Source organism: Aplysia californica, unplaced genomic scaffold, assembly GCF_000002075.1.
Source record: "Aplysia californica isolate F4 #8 unplaced genomic scaffold, AplCal3.0 scaffold00217, whole genome shotgun sequence".
NCBI lineage: Eukaryota > Metazoa > Mollusca > Gastropoda > Aplysiida > Aplysiidae > Aplysia > Aplysia californica.
This window is the reverse complement of record NW_004797487.1, coordinates 521,824-538,782: the sequence shown is the minus strand read 5'-3', so window position 1 is coordinate 538,782 and position 16,959 is coordinate 521,824. Positions and strand designations below refer to the sequence as shown.

The 16,959-nt window shown below is 40.2% G+C and overlaps 1 protein-coding gene and 1 long non-coding RNA gene across 5 annotated transcripts in view; both read right to left on the bottom strand.

Annotated features, from left to right (window-relative positions):
• Nucleotides 1-2,605: 2,605 nt before the first annotated feature.
• LOC101860575 lies at nucleotides 2,606-8,721 on the bottom strand. 3 transcript variants are annotated; one of them, XR_001184903.2, is made up of 5 exons: nucleotides 8,619-8,721; nucleotides 7,834-7,906; nucleotides 6,085-6,123; nucleotides 5,065-5,118; nucleotides 2,606-3,938 (listed from the first exon to the last, which is right to left on the bottom strand). It is a non-coding gene; the product is annotated as an uncharacterized LOC101860575 (long non-coding RNA). The 3 variants fall into 3 exon arrangements; XR_001184904.2 differs by lacking the exon at nucleotides 8,619-8,721 and adding an exon at nucleotides 8,567-8,586; XR_001184905.2 differs by lacking the exon at nucleotides 8,619-8,721 and adding an exon at nucleotides 8,253-8,275.
• Nucleotides 8,722-11,866: 3,145 nt separating this feature from the next.
• Nucleotides 11,867-16,959, bottom strand: part of LOC101860741 (tRNA-specific adenosine deaminase 1) — a 24,397-nt gene continuing 19,304 nt past the window's right edge. For both annotated transcript variants that reach the window (XM_005099561.3, XM_035970081.1), the window contains 2 exons: nucleotides 13,814-13,900; nucleotides 11,867-13,139 (listed from right to left, as the gene is read on the bottom strand). In XM_005099561.3, the coding sequence (XP_005099618.1) occupies nucleotides 12,992-13,139; nucleotides 13,814-13,900 (235 nt within the window). In that variant the 3' untranslated portion in view covers nucleotides 11,867-12,991. The remainder of the gene's footprint in view (nucleotides 13,140-13,813; nucleotides 13,901-16,959) is intronic.

The window sequence follows — 16,959 nt, the reverse complement described above, 5'->3', positions numbered from 1 at the left end:
CACTGTGGAATTTGGTGGAATTGTGCTAAAATGATAGCTTTTGCCCCATCCATGAAGTATGAATGCTGAGTTGAGGGATTATTTCATGAGATGATTCAGATAACTATGATAACTACCTGTTTGCTGCTCATAAACTGTTATTTCATGGTGCGCACAAATTTTGTGACTGTCGAGTTCAAAATTATGCCTAGCATCATGCACATTTCTTAAATGTTACATTATAATGTTGGACCCACCGGTCATGGCCTGGTCTCGTGCCTTTTTGTCTCACCTCTCTTACTCTTTGTTCTCATGAGTAGAATTTTTACTGGATGGCATTCCTAAAAATAAAAGTGAAAAGTTTAGCCACAGATCTGTGGGGAATCTCAATAATACATCCAGCAGATTGATGCAATCAGTTGAGGGTGATTTGGTCTCCATGATCAGATTGATAGGTCTGATGGGTTTTTTTTCTTTATATATACAATTGGAATACATTTGGGATTGGTTGATTTCTTTTTCCTAGATCACATTAAATATCATTAATAAGAGCTCACTGGTGTGTGAGGTTTTGGTGCACTTCATGCAGTTTAAAAAAAGAATCTTACATAATTGTTGTTTCTTTGAACAGCACTTGGGTAATGTTGGTACAATCATTTATATAGCTCGTTCATTTTCATTTGACCGCGATTAAAACGCACTAAAAACAATTTTGCTTAGTTTAATCTTTTTGGGTCTTTGCATGCAGGTCTTATAAAAGTAGTTAGCGACCAACAGATACTAAAAGCTCATTTATAAAAGTCACTGCAAACTAAGGTTTCGACATGTTTTCTTTGCTGTAGGCCTATAGCGGGTCAAAAAAATAATAGGGGATTTACAACATACACCTAAAAAAACACTTAAAAGTTGACTATATTGTCCTCAACACCACTCTTTAACATTTGCCTAAGAAACATGATTCAAGAGATGGGGTGAGTGTTTTTCGAGACACATGTGGAGCATATGGAGACATCTTCATCTAGACGGCCGGGAGATGAAAACTACAAACTTTCACTTAAATGTGAGGGTAGGGTGGTGTCACTGTCTCAAAATGAACAATTTGTAGACAAGGCCACAGTAAGTCATTTATTTTAATGATCCTGTGTACGCACCCAAAGAACAGTTTTTAATGTAGGGCCCAAAGAAAAAACCCGTTTTATTGCAGGGCCAAGATTTTTAAAAATAAATCTTTGTTTGGTCGCTGGCCTGCAGAAGTGCCATGCAAAGTTTCGTGGGCATAAGTACATACATATATCTCAATGAGCTAAAAAAAATGTTAACATGGTCAGATGAACAAGCTCTATTATATTAAATATAATAATATATGTAATATATATCTGCAGACTGAGTATTTTTTTCTATCTCAAGGCGGAATGAGGACTGTGCCTCTTTAAGTTTAAGCTGTCTTGATTCCTCAAAAGGTGAATGGTGATGCTATAGTGTGACAGAGGATAACGTAGTCGACGCTGAACAGACTTTGATAACAGGCACTCAGAGCTGAGTGACTTTGAGACGAGCAAGAAGCAATGTGCCTGTCACTCTTACTGTCTTGTGTGTTATTTGTCCTGTTATTTTCCCAACGTTAATGTCTGCATATTTTTAAAAAACTGAACAAATTTGTGCATAGATGACAGTGTGGTGCATGTTTGTTTTTGTGATCCAACACATACATCTTCGTCGTCTCGGACTTGATCCATATTTGTGTCGGCCGGAAGAGTTAGCCTCGTTTGGTGGAAAAACTAACCCGTATCACCGTTTCACTTTTTCTAGTCAATAGCAATGAAACAGATAGCACAGTCTAGCATACACGTAATGAAACATGTGCATAGCATAGGCCCTACAGACTTTCAGGTCCTACATGTTTTCATGTGCCTGTATTTCCTTGTATTTAAAACATGTACACGTAATGTACTTCCTTTTATTTTTAAAACATGTACATAGTGAAATTCAAAAATAATTAAATGATTTCTGCATCTCACCATTGTCATTATGGGTGTGCTAGACTGTACTTCTGTTGGTCTGCCATCGTCATGAACCTCACAATGCAGCACTTGACTAAGTTGTATATGATTATATAGAAGGACATTTTTTTCTTCTTTTTTGAAGATGTCCAAGCATTTGAAATTTTTTCCCCACGTTAATTTGTTCATAAAATCAGATGAATTATTCCAGATGGTGGAGGTTGCTGATAATAGTACAGTACAAGATTATACAAATGTGTGAATTAATCACAGTCATGCTCAGCTGTTTTGAGGCATCTGGCTAAACCTGGATTTTCTCAAAACTGTGTGTTTTGGACTCCCCAACTTCAAGTGGCCATAACTTTGGTGCCAAAGCAGCTAGAGAAATAAGTTCTGTTTTCCCCACTTGCTGGGCAGGTGGTTGTTGAGATCTGAACGGGCAGAGGTGCCTATCCTATAGCATTGCTGACTTCAGACATTGTTGTGTGGGCTGGGATCTTGCATGCATCATAGATCTACAGTATACATGTTATTTCTTTTTCTATTATTACCTTTACATATTGTATGATCCTTTGTTATGGCCATATTATGCTTGCAACTGGACTTAATGAAAAACAAATAAAACATTTTACATTCCAAATACATGCGTCTAGTTTATTGCTGCTGATTTTTTTCAACAGTTGGCCATGCATGGTCTTGTGGGAAGCGTTTACAATTTTGAAAAGGCTGTGATGTATTTGGTATGTGTACACAGACACTCAGCCACACCCGACTACCAGTACCAGTAAATAAACTTGGTGCATGCAGCAGGCCATTGGAGGCAAACTTATAAAATGTTTCTCACACTGAGACAAGGAAAGTACAATTATAAAGAAGAAACTTCTAAGGTTCATAAGAAAATCTATTGTACATACTGCATAGAGGTAGAAGTAATCTCTTTCAGTTCAGATACGTAGTCCAGCAAAACTGCTGCTGCACACTTACTTCCTTTCCACTCTCACTCACTCAATTACAGTACAGCTTTGGCACTTTTCACTTATTTGTCTTCCATGATTAAGAAGAAAAAAATATGATAATTCTGAGGTCCGTAAATTAGCAAAGACACATATAAAAATAGTGTGAGATCAAGGGAGATGAGAAATTAGAGAGTAACATATTCGGACGGGTAGGATGTAGGAGTACTGCAAAGTAGGACAGACTTTGTAAAGAGTGTGCGCTCGTACATTCTCCTAAAATTTGGACCATATTCATAAAGGTGCGAGTCACCGTGAGGTGCTGCATGTAGGACTGAACACAAAATGGGGATGGAAGGTCACTTGCATGTTATTTTGAATGCACTTTCCCACAGTATTTAAATAAATCGTCAGCCAGCTCTTCAGATGTAGCCTACCAAGCCCAATTTAAAAAAAAAAAAAAAAAGAAAAAGGCAGTTTCATAATCTGTGGTACCAGTATCAGTTGAATGAACTTGAGAAATAATTTGAAAAAATGTAAAGTCTGAAGTTAAAAATAGCAACAACAAAAAAGCTACATAATGCAGGTACACTTCTAAAAGAAAGAAACAGTTTTTCCCTCTCTCTGAAAAGTGCAGCTTGTAGGGCTTAGAACATGAAAACGGCTCGCTGATGACGTGTGTCCTACCTCACATAGAAAGACTCTGTGTATAAGGCCAGATACTTGCAGACAAATTTATTTATTTACATATGGGGAAATATCTTGAGAAAAGTATGACTAGTCTGTGTACCTAATTACAGTATAGATTCAGCAACTGTAACTCATTGTTAGACAGGACTGAGGCCGATGTAGAATTTATCGTTGTCATGTTGCATTTGATCTCTTCCAGCCACGAGGACTCTGGACTGTTGACAATGCTCCAGCATGCTCGGGGCTAGTCCTTTTTGCCTTTTGAGTAATCCTCTGCCTTCTGCCACAAGTCGAGGGGACTTGGAGCATGGGGAACCTGGGAGAGATCAAAGAAAAGCACACAATAATCTATGCCTTTGTAAAGTACATTTCAGATTTGTTTGATGAAGAATGCTCATCGACAATAATGGTCTTTTTGGTTGAGATTGAGACATTTATGGCCTTGTCGAAGATGGGAGAAGCATGAGATGGAGGCAAATCACAGCCCCCGTACACTACAGGAACCAAAACGAAATTATACAGAGCATAAAATTAGAAAGAAACGAAAAGGTATTTTTCTCTGAATAATTGCGTAAAGTGCTGCTTTGGATTTTTCTTTCTTTGAAATTTAGAGTAAGTCTCAGTAATAAAAGACACAAAATCACCAGACCAACATTTGCTTGTACACACGAAATATGAGGACACCTTGGAATCACTGGATAGTCAATCTTGTGAACAAATAAGAATAATAAGATCCTCTCTCAGGCTAATGGATATTGTGAAGAAATAAGATCCTCTCTCAGGATATTTTATATTGTGAAGAAACAAGATTCTCTCTCAAGACATTGTGAACAAATTAAATATGATCCTGTCTCAAGGCCTTTTTTTCTACTTATGGCTTCCCACTATACAAGGACAAAGATTCTCACTGGTCCGATCACCTCTTCATACCCGCCCTCACAACAAAAACTTACTGGACTTTAGTCATGTACCAAAGTAAGGTGGATAAATAGGGAGCATAGATGTACAGCCAACACACAACCCTCCCCCAAAAGACAACTACACCTGACTTCCTTAGCCGCCCCCCCCCTCCCTGCCACGTTGCAGCACAACTATACACATATTATCCCCGTAGGCCTACAGAATTAAAATCATTGCTAATATTAATACAAAACTGGTATTAGTTTTTTAGTTTTAGTAGAGGTTTTACGGCGCTCGCAACTGCATAAAGGTCATATGAGCGCCAGAAGATTAGAGGAGTTACAAGAGAGTAACAAACATAAAAACGAAAAAGGGGAGAACAAGGACGATAGATGTTCGACAGGAAAGAAGAAGCAAACCCCACCAGAGCACCCGCCAACCACTCAAACTGGTATTTAAATTTTTTAAACTCCACACATGAGCAAGTAAAATCTAAAGCACTGGAGTAAGGGATGATTCATAGAACACAGCACAAATCATACCTCATAGTTCTGGGCGGCAATGACACCAACGTAGATTCCCACCACAAGGGAAATCTGAAATAAATGTATGGGTAAAGTAAGTAAGAAGCTTTCATTTATTACACACACCATAAATCTACTCGTTCTCTCTATCTCTTAGATTCATCCACCCTGACCTTTCTTCTTCAATAATTTCTCTCTATTATTATTGTCATTTTCAAAAGTAGCCTACATCATGAATATTTGTCAAATTTATGGGAAAAAAACGTCATTATAATCCTACCAGTTAGCAGTCCCTTTCTCCACATTCCTTCTCTCTTTATACGCCTTACATTAGAACAAAAAACTATGTACTTTTACTATCATGCCTTACCAACAAAAACATAAACTGCTTTAAAATCAATACAAGGGTATTACATGTATGTCAGCCAGATCACCAGACAGCCAAATGCCATGGTCACATCACACTTCAAATTCAAACACACACGCATGCTAGTTTGTAATTTTATCATACTGTCTTTCTTTTACTTTTGTGTGATGCAAGTGATAAATGATGATGTTCTGAGGATGAGTAAAGAAGAGAGAGACAGACAGACAGACAGACAGACAGACAGACAGACAGACAGACAGACAGACAGACAGGGGAGAGAGGGTGGGAGGGAGGAAGAGAGAGAGAGAGAGAGAGCAAAAATCAAAAAGATATGAGAACATGAATGGTGGTTATCTATGGGTATGGACAAATTGTGCTCAGCAAGTTAGAAGCTGCCATCACATTTGAACGGCTGAGCTGTGTCTGAAGCATTATTATACATATTACAAGGTAAGAGGTTGCTGTTTGAAGATATGATTGATATCATTCTTTTTTTATTGAGGCAGTATCTTGCTGGCTTACCTACAGTTTAGTTATTATTTATCATGAAGCAAATTGCAAAAAGAGCAGTACATATATTGGATTTTGACACATGATGCATATATAAATGTTACTAAACTGGCAAACATGAAGTTTTATCAAATTAATTCAGTTTTCACTTTGGGACTCACCAGTCGAGACATCTTTCTTGTTTATTTGTTGTGATTTTCCTGTGACACAATAGAAAAATGTACAAGCATCAATGGTGTGCTAGCAGTGCAAAATATCAATAATTATTAGGATAAGTAATCAAAGTAACAAATATAAAAATGTTCATTGCTAACAACAAATGGGCAAATGATGTTATAACAGGTCCACCACTCTCTATCATAAACGTATTATATGAACAAAGACAGTAGAAATCATGAACTTTCAAGATACGATATGAAGTATGATATAAAGCATCAGACAATTCAGGAATGTGAAGCTAGAAAATATTGTGCTAGTTATTGATGGCCTTATAGTTATAACTCACTAAACTAATACTACTAGGGTGGATCAAAAGAAAGTACCAGGTATGGAAATTGCTATCCAGCAGCTCAGACAATGACTTCAGTCATAAAAGCAATACATAATATAGTAGTTTAATACATATATGGCATTTGGACTCTCAAATCAACCATTGAAGATTTGTGAGACATCATTCTTTTAATTGTTTTATGATGCCAAAATAGAAGGGAATACTTCTTTTTTTCTTCATATCTTTATTTGGAACAGTCCGAGAACACCACCTGTCTTAGACTTAGAGGACCACTGTCCAAGATGGCCATATGTTGTTGAGGAGAAAAATAGTCATCTTAACCAAGTGGTCCTCTTGGACAGTGTGTTTATAATGGAAAAAACTCAAGAGGTAAAGAGGTTGTTTAAGCAGATGATTGTCTCGGATGGCTGATGATTCCACTACGAAGTCCATCTGACTTACTATACATTAATATTCTGGTACCGTACACTTATTATATTGAATTATCAAGTTTACTACTTCACACACCATCGGACAAATAGATCAAATGAATTGAGAGGTGTGAGGGAGGGAGACAGGAGGAGAAAGAGAGAGACAGAGAGAGAGAGAGAGAGAGAGAGAAAGAGAACAGACAGACACACACACAGACAGACAGACAGACAGACAGACAGACAAAGAGAGAGCATGTCGGAGAGAGAGAGAGAAAGAGACTTAGAAAAGACAGAGAGGGGCAAGAGGGAGACAGAGAGGGAGAGAAAGGGGAGGGGAAGAAACTTAAGGGAGAGCGAGAGAGGGGAGGGAGTGAGGGGAGAGAGAGAAAGAGAGACACAGACAGAGAGAAACATGTTTGAGAGAAAGAAATACTTAAAGAGACAGAAGAGAGTGAGAGACAGAGGGGAGAGAGAGAGAGAGCAAGAAACTTAAAGGAGAGAGGGAGAGAAAAACAGAGAGAGAGAGAGTGAGAGAGAGCAAGTTTAAGACAGAGAAAGAAGGAGACCTGAAGAGACAACAGAGAGGGCGACAGGGAGGGAGAGACAGAGTAGAGAGAGAGAGAGAGCAAGAAAGAGACATGAAGAGACAACAGAGAGGGCGAGAGGGAGGGAGAGACAGAGTAGAGAGAGAGAGAGTAGAGAGAGAGAGAGAGAGCAAGAAACTTAAAGGAGAGAGAAAGGAGAGGGAGGGAGGGAGACAGAAAGAGAGACAGAGAGAGAGAGAGGGGGGGAGAGGGAGAGAGAGGGGGCAAGTTTGAGAGAGAGAAAGAAAGAGACCTGAAGAGACAACAGAGAGGGCGAGAATCTTGTGTTAGTTTCTCGCTAACCCTCTAATGGCAAGATCTACTTCTCTCGATAACTGCTTGACTAACGTGAAGTACCTTTTGGCAAGATTTCTAGTACCGGTACTCACTCTTCTACGGTCTTACCCTTGGCTTTGAGTGGACGAGTGCTCAGCTCTTCCAGCCAACCTCTGCTCCAGCTGCTGACCTAAATGTGTCTCTGTTTGAGAAGAGCCAAAAGTAACATTATTTATTTTACCTCCATATATTGAAGAAGGGGGGGGGGGGGGTACGCTAGGCTTTTCTTTCTACGGCACTGAGCATTAACTTGAACTTGATTTAAATTGAAATAGAATCTAAGTACATCCCCCCCCCCTTCCCCCCACCCACTCTCTCTCTCTCTCTCTCTCTCTCTCTCTCTCTCTCTCTCTCTTCCTATCTCTCTCTCTCAACTGGGCTCCCCCTCTCTCTCTCCCTCCCCCCCCCCTCTCTCTCTCCCTCCCCTCTAACATTCTACATGTAGGATTGTAGGCCTACCGACAATGATCACAGAAATTGTCACTCACTTGCCTTTAGAACGAAAAGACATGCCTTGAGCAGCGTACCATAAATACGGGATCGCCTGTTACTTTATAACAAGTAGGCTATAGGCCTACGGCCTAGATCGTTTTTATGATGTACCAGATAACCCCGCCTCTGTTTCAGTTTTAGTCTATAATTTCCCCTTAGCAACAGGCAGGCCTACAATAATTATTACACAACAAGAAACAAGAAATAGGCCTAATGTTACAATGTCCCTCCCTGCCATCTAAAATGTAGATCTAGACCATGATTAATTGTTTTTAAATATACACATCGTCACAGAAAAGTTCAGTCTTACATCAGTCATGATAAAAAGACAAATAAAAGGCTGTAGACAAACACCTTCCCACCTTTTGTGTCACAATCCAAGCTTGGGTTTCAAGTGGGAGTAACGCCCTACGTTCATTTGCTGACGTTAGAGTTTAGAGGCGCGGTGCGTTCTCGTGCGTGTGGGAGCTCGGATTTATAGAAAAATCATGTCCTGCGTGAATAGCTGTATTTATTGGATCTAGATCTAGATCTACATCTACAGCTGTATAATTCTAGGGGACTTTTACTACTTCTAGAGTCAGGTCTGATGCAGACACTGACGATCATGATGACTCTTTCCTGTTGTCTGTCTTCCCGATCAGCTCAGTTTTACGCATAGTGTTAAATCTATTTGTTGCAAAGTAGTTCAGGCCATGGCATCTGTGAATGTTGTTCTTTATCTTCCTCCGCTTTTCTATCCCTCTATCTCTATCTATTAAATGTCATCGTACAAGAGAGTGACAACATGGGCTTAAGCCTAAACATCAAGAAAACCGAAACAATTGTGATAAGCAGAAAAACTCCAACCCCAACATGAAATATCAAAATCAATGATACCACCCTCAAGCAAGTACAACATTTTAAATATTTGGGGACCATTATATTATCATCAGATGGTAGATGTCACACCGAAATTAAAAGCCGCATTTGCCAAGCAAAAGCAACCTTTCACAAGATGAAACAAATACTAACAAACATCAATCTGTCACTGGAAACGAGAAAAAGAGTACTGAAAAGTTACATGAGCCAATCCTACGGGTGTGAAGCGTGGACAATCAATTAAACAGCTGGAAAGAACAATTGTGGCGACAGAGTTGTGGTTTATAAGACGCGTGCTACGTATCCCATGGAGAGCTAGAAAAACAAATGAAGAAGTCCTGGTTGAAAGCAAATTATAGAAGACAACTTATGACGAATGTAAGAAAGCCACAGGCAAATTTTTTCGGACACAGACTGCGGAAAGAAGCATTAGAGAATATTGTAACAACAGGCAAGTTTGATGGAAAGAGATGCAGAGGCAGACAGAGGGAAAAGATACTGGACAAGATGACAACATGGCTAGACTAGGAGCAGCAAGAACAACAGACACCATTGCTGCAGCGCGAGACGGAGTGAAGTGGAGGTCCATGATTGCCCACGCCAGTCGGCAAGGCACTGGACGATGATGATCTCCCCACGCAGTAGATCTAGGTTCTCTAATATATTGATTTATTTATGTGGCCAAAGAATCTCAATTGTTCGTTTCTCATGGCTCTGATTATTATACATAGATCTATCCCACCAACCACAAGGTCACTACTTAAACGAACAATCAAAGCCTTTAACTGGATTAAGATGACGGAGTATCAGTCTGCCATCCTCGTCACCAATTCGACGAGTACCGTCGAAAAAGGAAAGAAACACATGATGTACCGGTATGCAGACTGGCGAGAGGCAATAAAAAGCAACAGACTCAAAAGGATCGTATGGACCTTTAGCCCTGGTCATGCAGGAGTGCAAGGCAATGAACGTGCTGATAAGCTATCCGGCCAGGCAGAGATTGGCGGCACATGCAGTTAGATCCACCAACAGTTATGTCAGCACTGACAGCATAGTTCAACGACTACAGTAGAGAGGATGAAGACATCACTTCACACACAATGGATAGACTAAGGGAAGCTGGTGTCTCTAGAGGGTCCGGGAGAGACAGCAATTTAACCTCCGTGGAAAAGCCAAAAGAATATCCGAGCAGCTGTTAACCAGCACGACCAGCAGGCAGACCCTTTCATGGATCCTGGAGAGGAGGGAGGAGCGGCTTTACTATACATGGCATTGTGCTGCCTGCAATGATGCCTATTCTCCAACCTTAATGTCTTCTGCCAGACATCCTATCACCCTGAACTATTCGTACCAACCCTCTAATAGTTCTTTCAAAATGTGCACTAGATACATAGATAGGGGGCTCTAGTGGCCTTTAGAATTAGGTTAAGGTGTTGGCCTCTCAATCAAAGGTCCCGAGTTTGAATCCGAATAGCGACAGAAAAATTTTCTTCTCTAAAATTGTTTCCTTTCACCTCCTTTCCTGCTCTCTAGCAATGTTCTGTCGTCTGCTTTCGTCTCCTCTTTCTGCCCCCACCCCCTCACCTCCTTTGCCCCTTCCTCTGGGCTCCAGACTCTTTCTGCAGCCTTTCTACTGCTACTTTCTTTCTGGTTCCTTCTTATTGCTGTCTTTCAGCTACACCCCTGATCTTCTGGTAGGAAAGATCTACACCTAGCCTTCTCGGACAAGGGCTAAAAATCTTGGAATGGGTTTTTATATGGGCATAAAAAGTGTTGAGCCAAAATACAAAGATTTGATAAAAATAGCCTAACTGGCGGGAAAATGCCTGTTTCTTCGATTTCATTATTTTGTCGAGCGCCTCATTTCGCCCCTATGCCTTACATATTGTGAGCCTTCTAATGAAATGAGTACTACAATACTAAAACTCAACTTTTGCTTTCCTACACAATAGATGAAGAATATGAAAATCAGAGTTCAAAAACAAAGTCGCTTCTTATCAGAAGAAAAGCATATGATAAAATTATATTAATTAGAAAATCAAGAAAAATTCCACTGCAACCCTGCACCAAGTGCCAACAGCTACACCTAGTACCAACAGGCAAGCTTTGACCTGCTACCATCTGTGGCGTAGTGGTTAGGCACTTTGCTCGTGCATGCAGGAAACCTGAGTTCATTTCTTTAGCTAGATTTTTATTGGGTATCTCGGTCTTTGTGCTGAGATGTTGTATCCCTTGCTCTAGGCCTAGGTAGGCCCTGGAAGACAAGGTCAGAAGCCTGCCTCCTAAATGATCTAAATTGAGTTGATGGAGACATAAAAACACCCACATTTTAATACAATGTTTTAATCTGGAACCAACAGGAGAAAGAAAAAAATAGGAAGACCAAAGAATACCTTACACCACACGCTTTCTACATTCAATAAATTCAAGCTATTTAAAGCATACCTACAGAGAGAGATCTCACCAATGCTCAGCATCACCATGTGAGGAGCAATACTTACAAGGGAACACAGAACATATTTTCTGACATGATGAAAATGGACTTCTGAACTCAGACCAACAAAAATGTATTAACATGCATTATTTCCATACTGGCTGGCAGCTGCTATGTGATTGGACAATCCCAGCACAGAATCAGACAGAGCAACTGGCCTGGGACAGGACAGACGGAGAGAACGTGTCAGTGACGTATCCTCCACAGGGCTCAAAGATGAAAATAAGTAAGAAAGTAAACAAATGAACACAGATGTTATTTATTTTACACCAGTATTTATTCACAACAGCACAGTTTATATTACGATAAAAAAGTAAAAAACGCAGAATTACTCTGTATTGTGCACGAATTACATTATTTTAGAAAAAAACAACTATCCCAAAACAATTTTAGAAAAAAAACAACAATCCCAAATTATAGCACCCCTCCCCCGCACCTCCCTGCCCCCCACCCCTTCCCAATCTCTCTCATATTCACTTCTTGAGCACAACTTCATTCCCCTCATATTAAAAAAAAATTAAAAAATCATAAATTCTCCTCATTCAGCCTGGAGATAAGAATCATGTGTTTTCCACATACCCAGTACGGCTTCACACAAAGTCAGGCATCAAGGAAGGATTTGGGAAGCAAAGTCCAATAAGTAATATAAGAAGAAAAGAAGACACTTTTTTAACATTACCTTTGATTTTGAATTAAAAAAAGAGCACCCCTTTCACCTGATGAGCGTTTGCAAGAAAAGGAGATCACATAATACAAGTTGACAACTTCATCTTATTGCTGGAGCTGAGGCCATCTGCATAAAATTATGCAGGCAACAGAGTACTTCTAAAAGCAAATCCTATCTTGCTGAAGTTGCAAAGACAAAATTACAATCGACAGCCATCAGATTAAAAAAGATAAGTCTATCATCTCATAAAATCAAAAGTTAAACAGCTGGAATGAGAATCCCGAGGATCACAAACAAAAGCCTCTTCAGGACACATCAGCCAAGATAAACAAGTCCTTCCTTCCATCACAGCAGTTTCGTCGTTTTTTTTTCTTACTCTCTCTCTCTCCCACACACGCATACATACACACTGCCACATACTCACAGAAACACAGACACACACAAACATACATATGCACACACGCACCCACCTACCCACACAAATGAATGCATGCACATACACATAGACACACTCATACCTGTATATTACTCTACATAAGCAGTCTCCACAGATAAACTCTTTGCTTGACAGCCAAATCTGCCAAAGGCAGAAATTCCAAAATTCCAAATTACACAGTTAGAGTAATCATATGGACTCTTTACATTTTACTTGTGACTCTGAACATCTGAACATACCCTGAAAATCTTTTACACAGATACTACAGTGTCTAATATCAGGACTCTACAGTAAAGTTTAGAAACGATCGAGGTTTTTGCAGCCAAGTGTCAAACACACACTCCCGCAGTTGAGCCCATGCAAGTTGATAGGGTACAGCGAGAAGCTTTGCGTTAGCGTAAGTCAGCTGCTTCCTGTTTTCAATTCTGCAAAACACAAAATAGTAAAACATTGTTGTATAATGACAGTATTGAACTCGGACTCAACATTTGTTTTTAAGACAATGAAGTTCAATGCATACACATACACATACACATGTTCTCATAGACACAATACACATACATAGTTATAATACATATACAGTAGAGCCTGCTCTTACAGTCCCGTTATAAGACAATCATCTGTACTAATGACCAGTTGCCATTTCCTCTCTTGCGTTATTTTTACATTATAATGAAACTGTGTAAGACGTCTATTTTTCTCCTCGACAGTGGTTGGCCGTCTTAGACAAATCCCACTGTACATTTACAAATGATTGCTACCCCCCTCCATTTCTCTCTCTCTCTCTCTCACACACACACACACACACTCACATAACAGATGGTTACACACACACACACACACATTACAGATGGTTACACACACACACACACATTGCAGATGGTTACACTACACACACATTACAGATGGTTACACTACATACACATTACAGATGGTTACACTACACACACATTACAGATGGTTACACTACACACACATTACAGATGGTTACACACACACACATTACAGATGGTTACACTACACACACATTACAGATGGTTACACTCATACACACACACACATTGCGGATGGTTACACTCACACACAAATCCTGTCTTACCTCAAGGCTGTGGGGAGCAGCTCAGGGTCTGTCTCATCCAGAAGGTCATGAAAACATCGGAAGAGCGACCAACTGCACACCCTACTCCTGGAAACCACAGAAGAAAACAAAAGTCTCAGGGCCTAGCCACACTTCACAATACAGGACAGAGGGTAAGAAAAGTGCTTTAGAGTAAACTCCTCTTCCAAACCAATTGAAACGAGCAACTTTGTCATGCCAGCTACAAATATTGGTGAAGACATCTCAAAGGGCAGTTCCCTGTTTTCTACTTCTTTTTTTCTCCCATTTCTGCTCACCCATTAGCGTCTAGAATGGCCGCACTTTTCGTAGGATTACAAACTAACAAAATGTGAAAGGTCTGCTACACTCTGAAGTGAAAGGACTCTCCCCCAAAGGGCAATTGTGAAAACGTGCAATCGACTGTTCGTGCTATTTAGAACCTTTCAATAGATATAATATGAATAGATAGGTAGACAGACACACAGACAGACAGACAGACAGACAGACAGACAGGCAGGCAGACAGACAAACACACAGACAGACAGACAGACAGACAGACATACAGACACACAGATAGATAGATATCATTTTGTTTACCCTGACCCACCCTGATATAAATGGCACAATTGACAATAATTTCCATTAAATTCAAAAGCAGATGAATGGTGAACCACACGCAAAGTTAATTTAACTCCTAGATGTATGTTGTTTGAACTCCAATACTGCACAGTGCAGAAAACAAGTTCAGTGAGACATACAATCACTAGTAAGTAAAGCAAATTCTTTTTTTTGGAGGGGGGTCCAATACAGTAGCGCCCCCTTTTCCCATTTCATGAGCATGAATTTGCATTTTATGTTTTTGTTGTTGTTGTTGTTAGCGATCCAGTAGCATCTGAGCGTTAACTCTTCGGCATGATGCCATTCGGTAATAGTTGCATGTTTGTTCTAATTGTTGTCTTGAGGAGTAGAGGCAATTAGATGTGTGGGGTAGCTTGGGAAGAAAACATCCCCTTAAATCAGTTAGTTTTCTACAGAAAAACAGATGATGTTCCACTGTCTCTGAGGGGTAGTCACATAGTGGGCAGGCAGCAGACTACTTTACTCCTATTCGGTTGAGATGTTGGTTGAGGGGTACATGTTGTGTTCTAAGTTGGAAGATTATGGATTGATCTCCCCTCCTCAACTCATTGATTGGATCTTTGACCAGTGGTTTATTCATGTGGCCATACATCCTCCTTCCTGTCGTACCTGTGGCCCAATCATTCATCCACTCTTCCTTGAGGTTTGACTTGATCATTTGGCAGCAGGTGGTGTAGTTCGTAGGAATTTCAGGTTGAGGGAGACTAGCTCCTTTCTTTGCCAGAGCATCAGCTCTTTCATTTCCCGGTATCCCAGTGTGGGCAGGAATCCATTTTAGGACTACTCTGACGTGGTGCCTACTTATCAAGTTATGTAATAATAATAATAATAAATAGCATTTATACTGCGCATTTCCATTTCCTAAAAGATGCTCAATGCGCATTACAATGAAAAAGACATCACATCTTAAAAATTAATCGACACAAATGTGTACGTAAAACAAAGTACAGTAGTCTCCGCCTAAGATCCCGGTGCTTGGGAGCAAAGAAATGCGGGATCTTAGGCGAACCGGGATCTTAACCGACGATCCCAGGGAAGAATCTATGGGGACCCATGTTAAGGTTTAAAATCGGTAAAATGGTCTCCCTCCACCCTAAAATGAACTGACGTGACCCCTTTGTGGGTTTATGACATCTATGGTGAGCAAAGAGTGGTTAACCTTGATGGCTTATCACAGTGCATAGTGCCATGAGGGGAGCCTTTTCACTTATTATCCTATCATGAGTCTCAAGATCAACGCTTATTCAGTTGCCCCTCCCCTTTACCTGTCGAAAATGTATAGCTTTCCATCTCTGACCGAGTCCCCCCCCCCCCCCCCCCAAACGTCTTTGTCGTTACACACAATTGTGTTGTGAACACTTCAGTCTGTCTAGCAAATTCGGGCGTAATGACAACTGCTGCAATTAACACCTACTGCAATGGTCAGGGAAGAGTTCACGGTTCGATGTGATCCCGCCTGGAACGAACGTTCTCTGATCGTCTAGGTGTAGGCCCTATCCACCCAGCGAGTGATGTAAGTTTAGGGGGAGAGTTCAGGTGGGAGTGCGATGCATGGGGAAAACAAACGTGTCGGTCAGTTCACACCCCGGTGTGATCCCGTCGGGGGCAAACATTGTGTCGCTTCATCCAGTTTTACAACGTGTATGTGATCACATTCACGATAGTGGCTGATCTTTGATGCGACGGACAGTTTATTGATCTCAACTTTTCACTCTTGTTTGATCGGCTGTGCCCGCCCGCGTTTTTGTTCCGCAAATTATGATCTGAAATGCGGGATCTTAGCCGAATGTAAACCTTCAGAGTGAATTAGAGCGGGGTCTTAGGGGTGACTTTTGTATAGTAAAAATTCTGTTTTCTTAAAACAGCGGGATCTTAAGCAAACCGGGATCGTAAGCGGTGGGATCTTAGGCGGAGACTACTGTATTATACATATAATATAAATGCATATGTGTAAAATTTTATACCAGAAAAACAGTCTCGCAGTGAGGTTGAAAATGTGTTCACTAAAAATATACAATGCAATATAAATTCACGAACAGTCAAAATACAGTTGAAACGTGAGTAACTAGATACATTCATTAAAACATTAATTCTATACAGATAGAAAAACATTTCCGTTCTCTCTCTCTCTCTCTCTGTCTGTCTTTCTCTCTCTCCCTCTATCTCTCTCTCTCTTTCTCTCTCCCTCTCTCGCTATCTCTCTCTTTTCTCTCTCTTTTCTCTCTCTATCTCTCTCTTTTTCTCTCTCTCATTCTCACTCGCTATTTCTTCAGTCTCACAGTCTGGCATACACATACATATATATCACAGTACATCATTATGACAGGTATGCTTTTGTGAATAAAAAATGCTTCAGCTGATTTTTGAAAATGGAAATTGTTGGGGCAGATCTTATTTTATATGGGATTTCGTTCCATACCTGGGGACCAAAGAACAAAAAGGAACGCTCGCCGTATGTTTTGTAGTTTTGTTTTGGAGTTTTAAGATGTAGACTCCAAATCAAATGC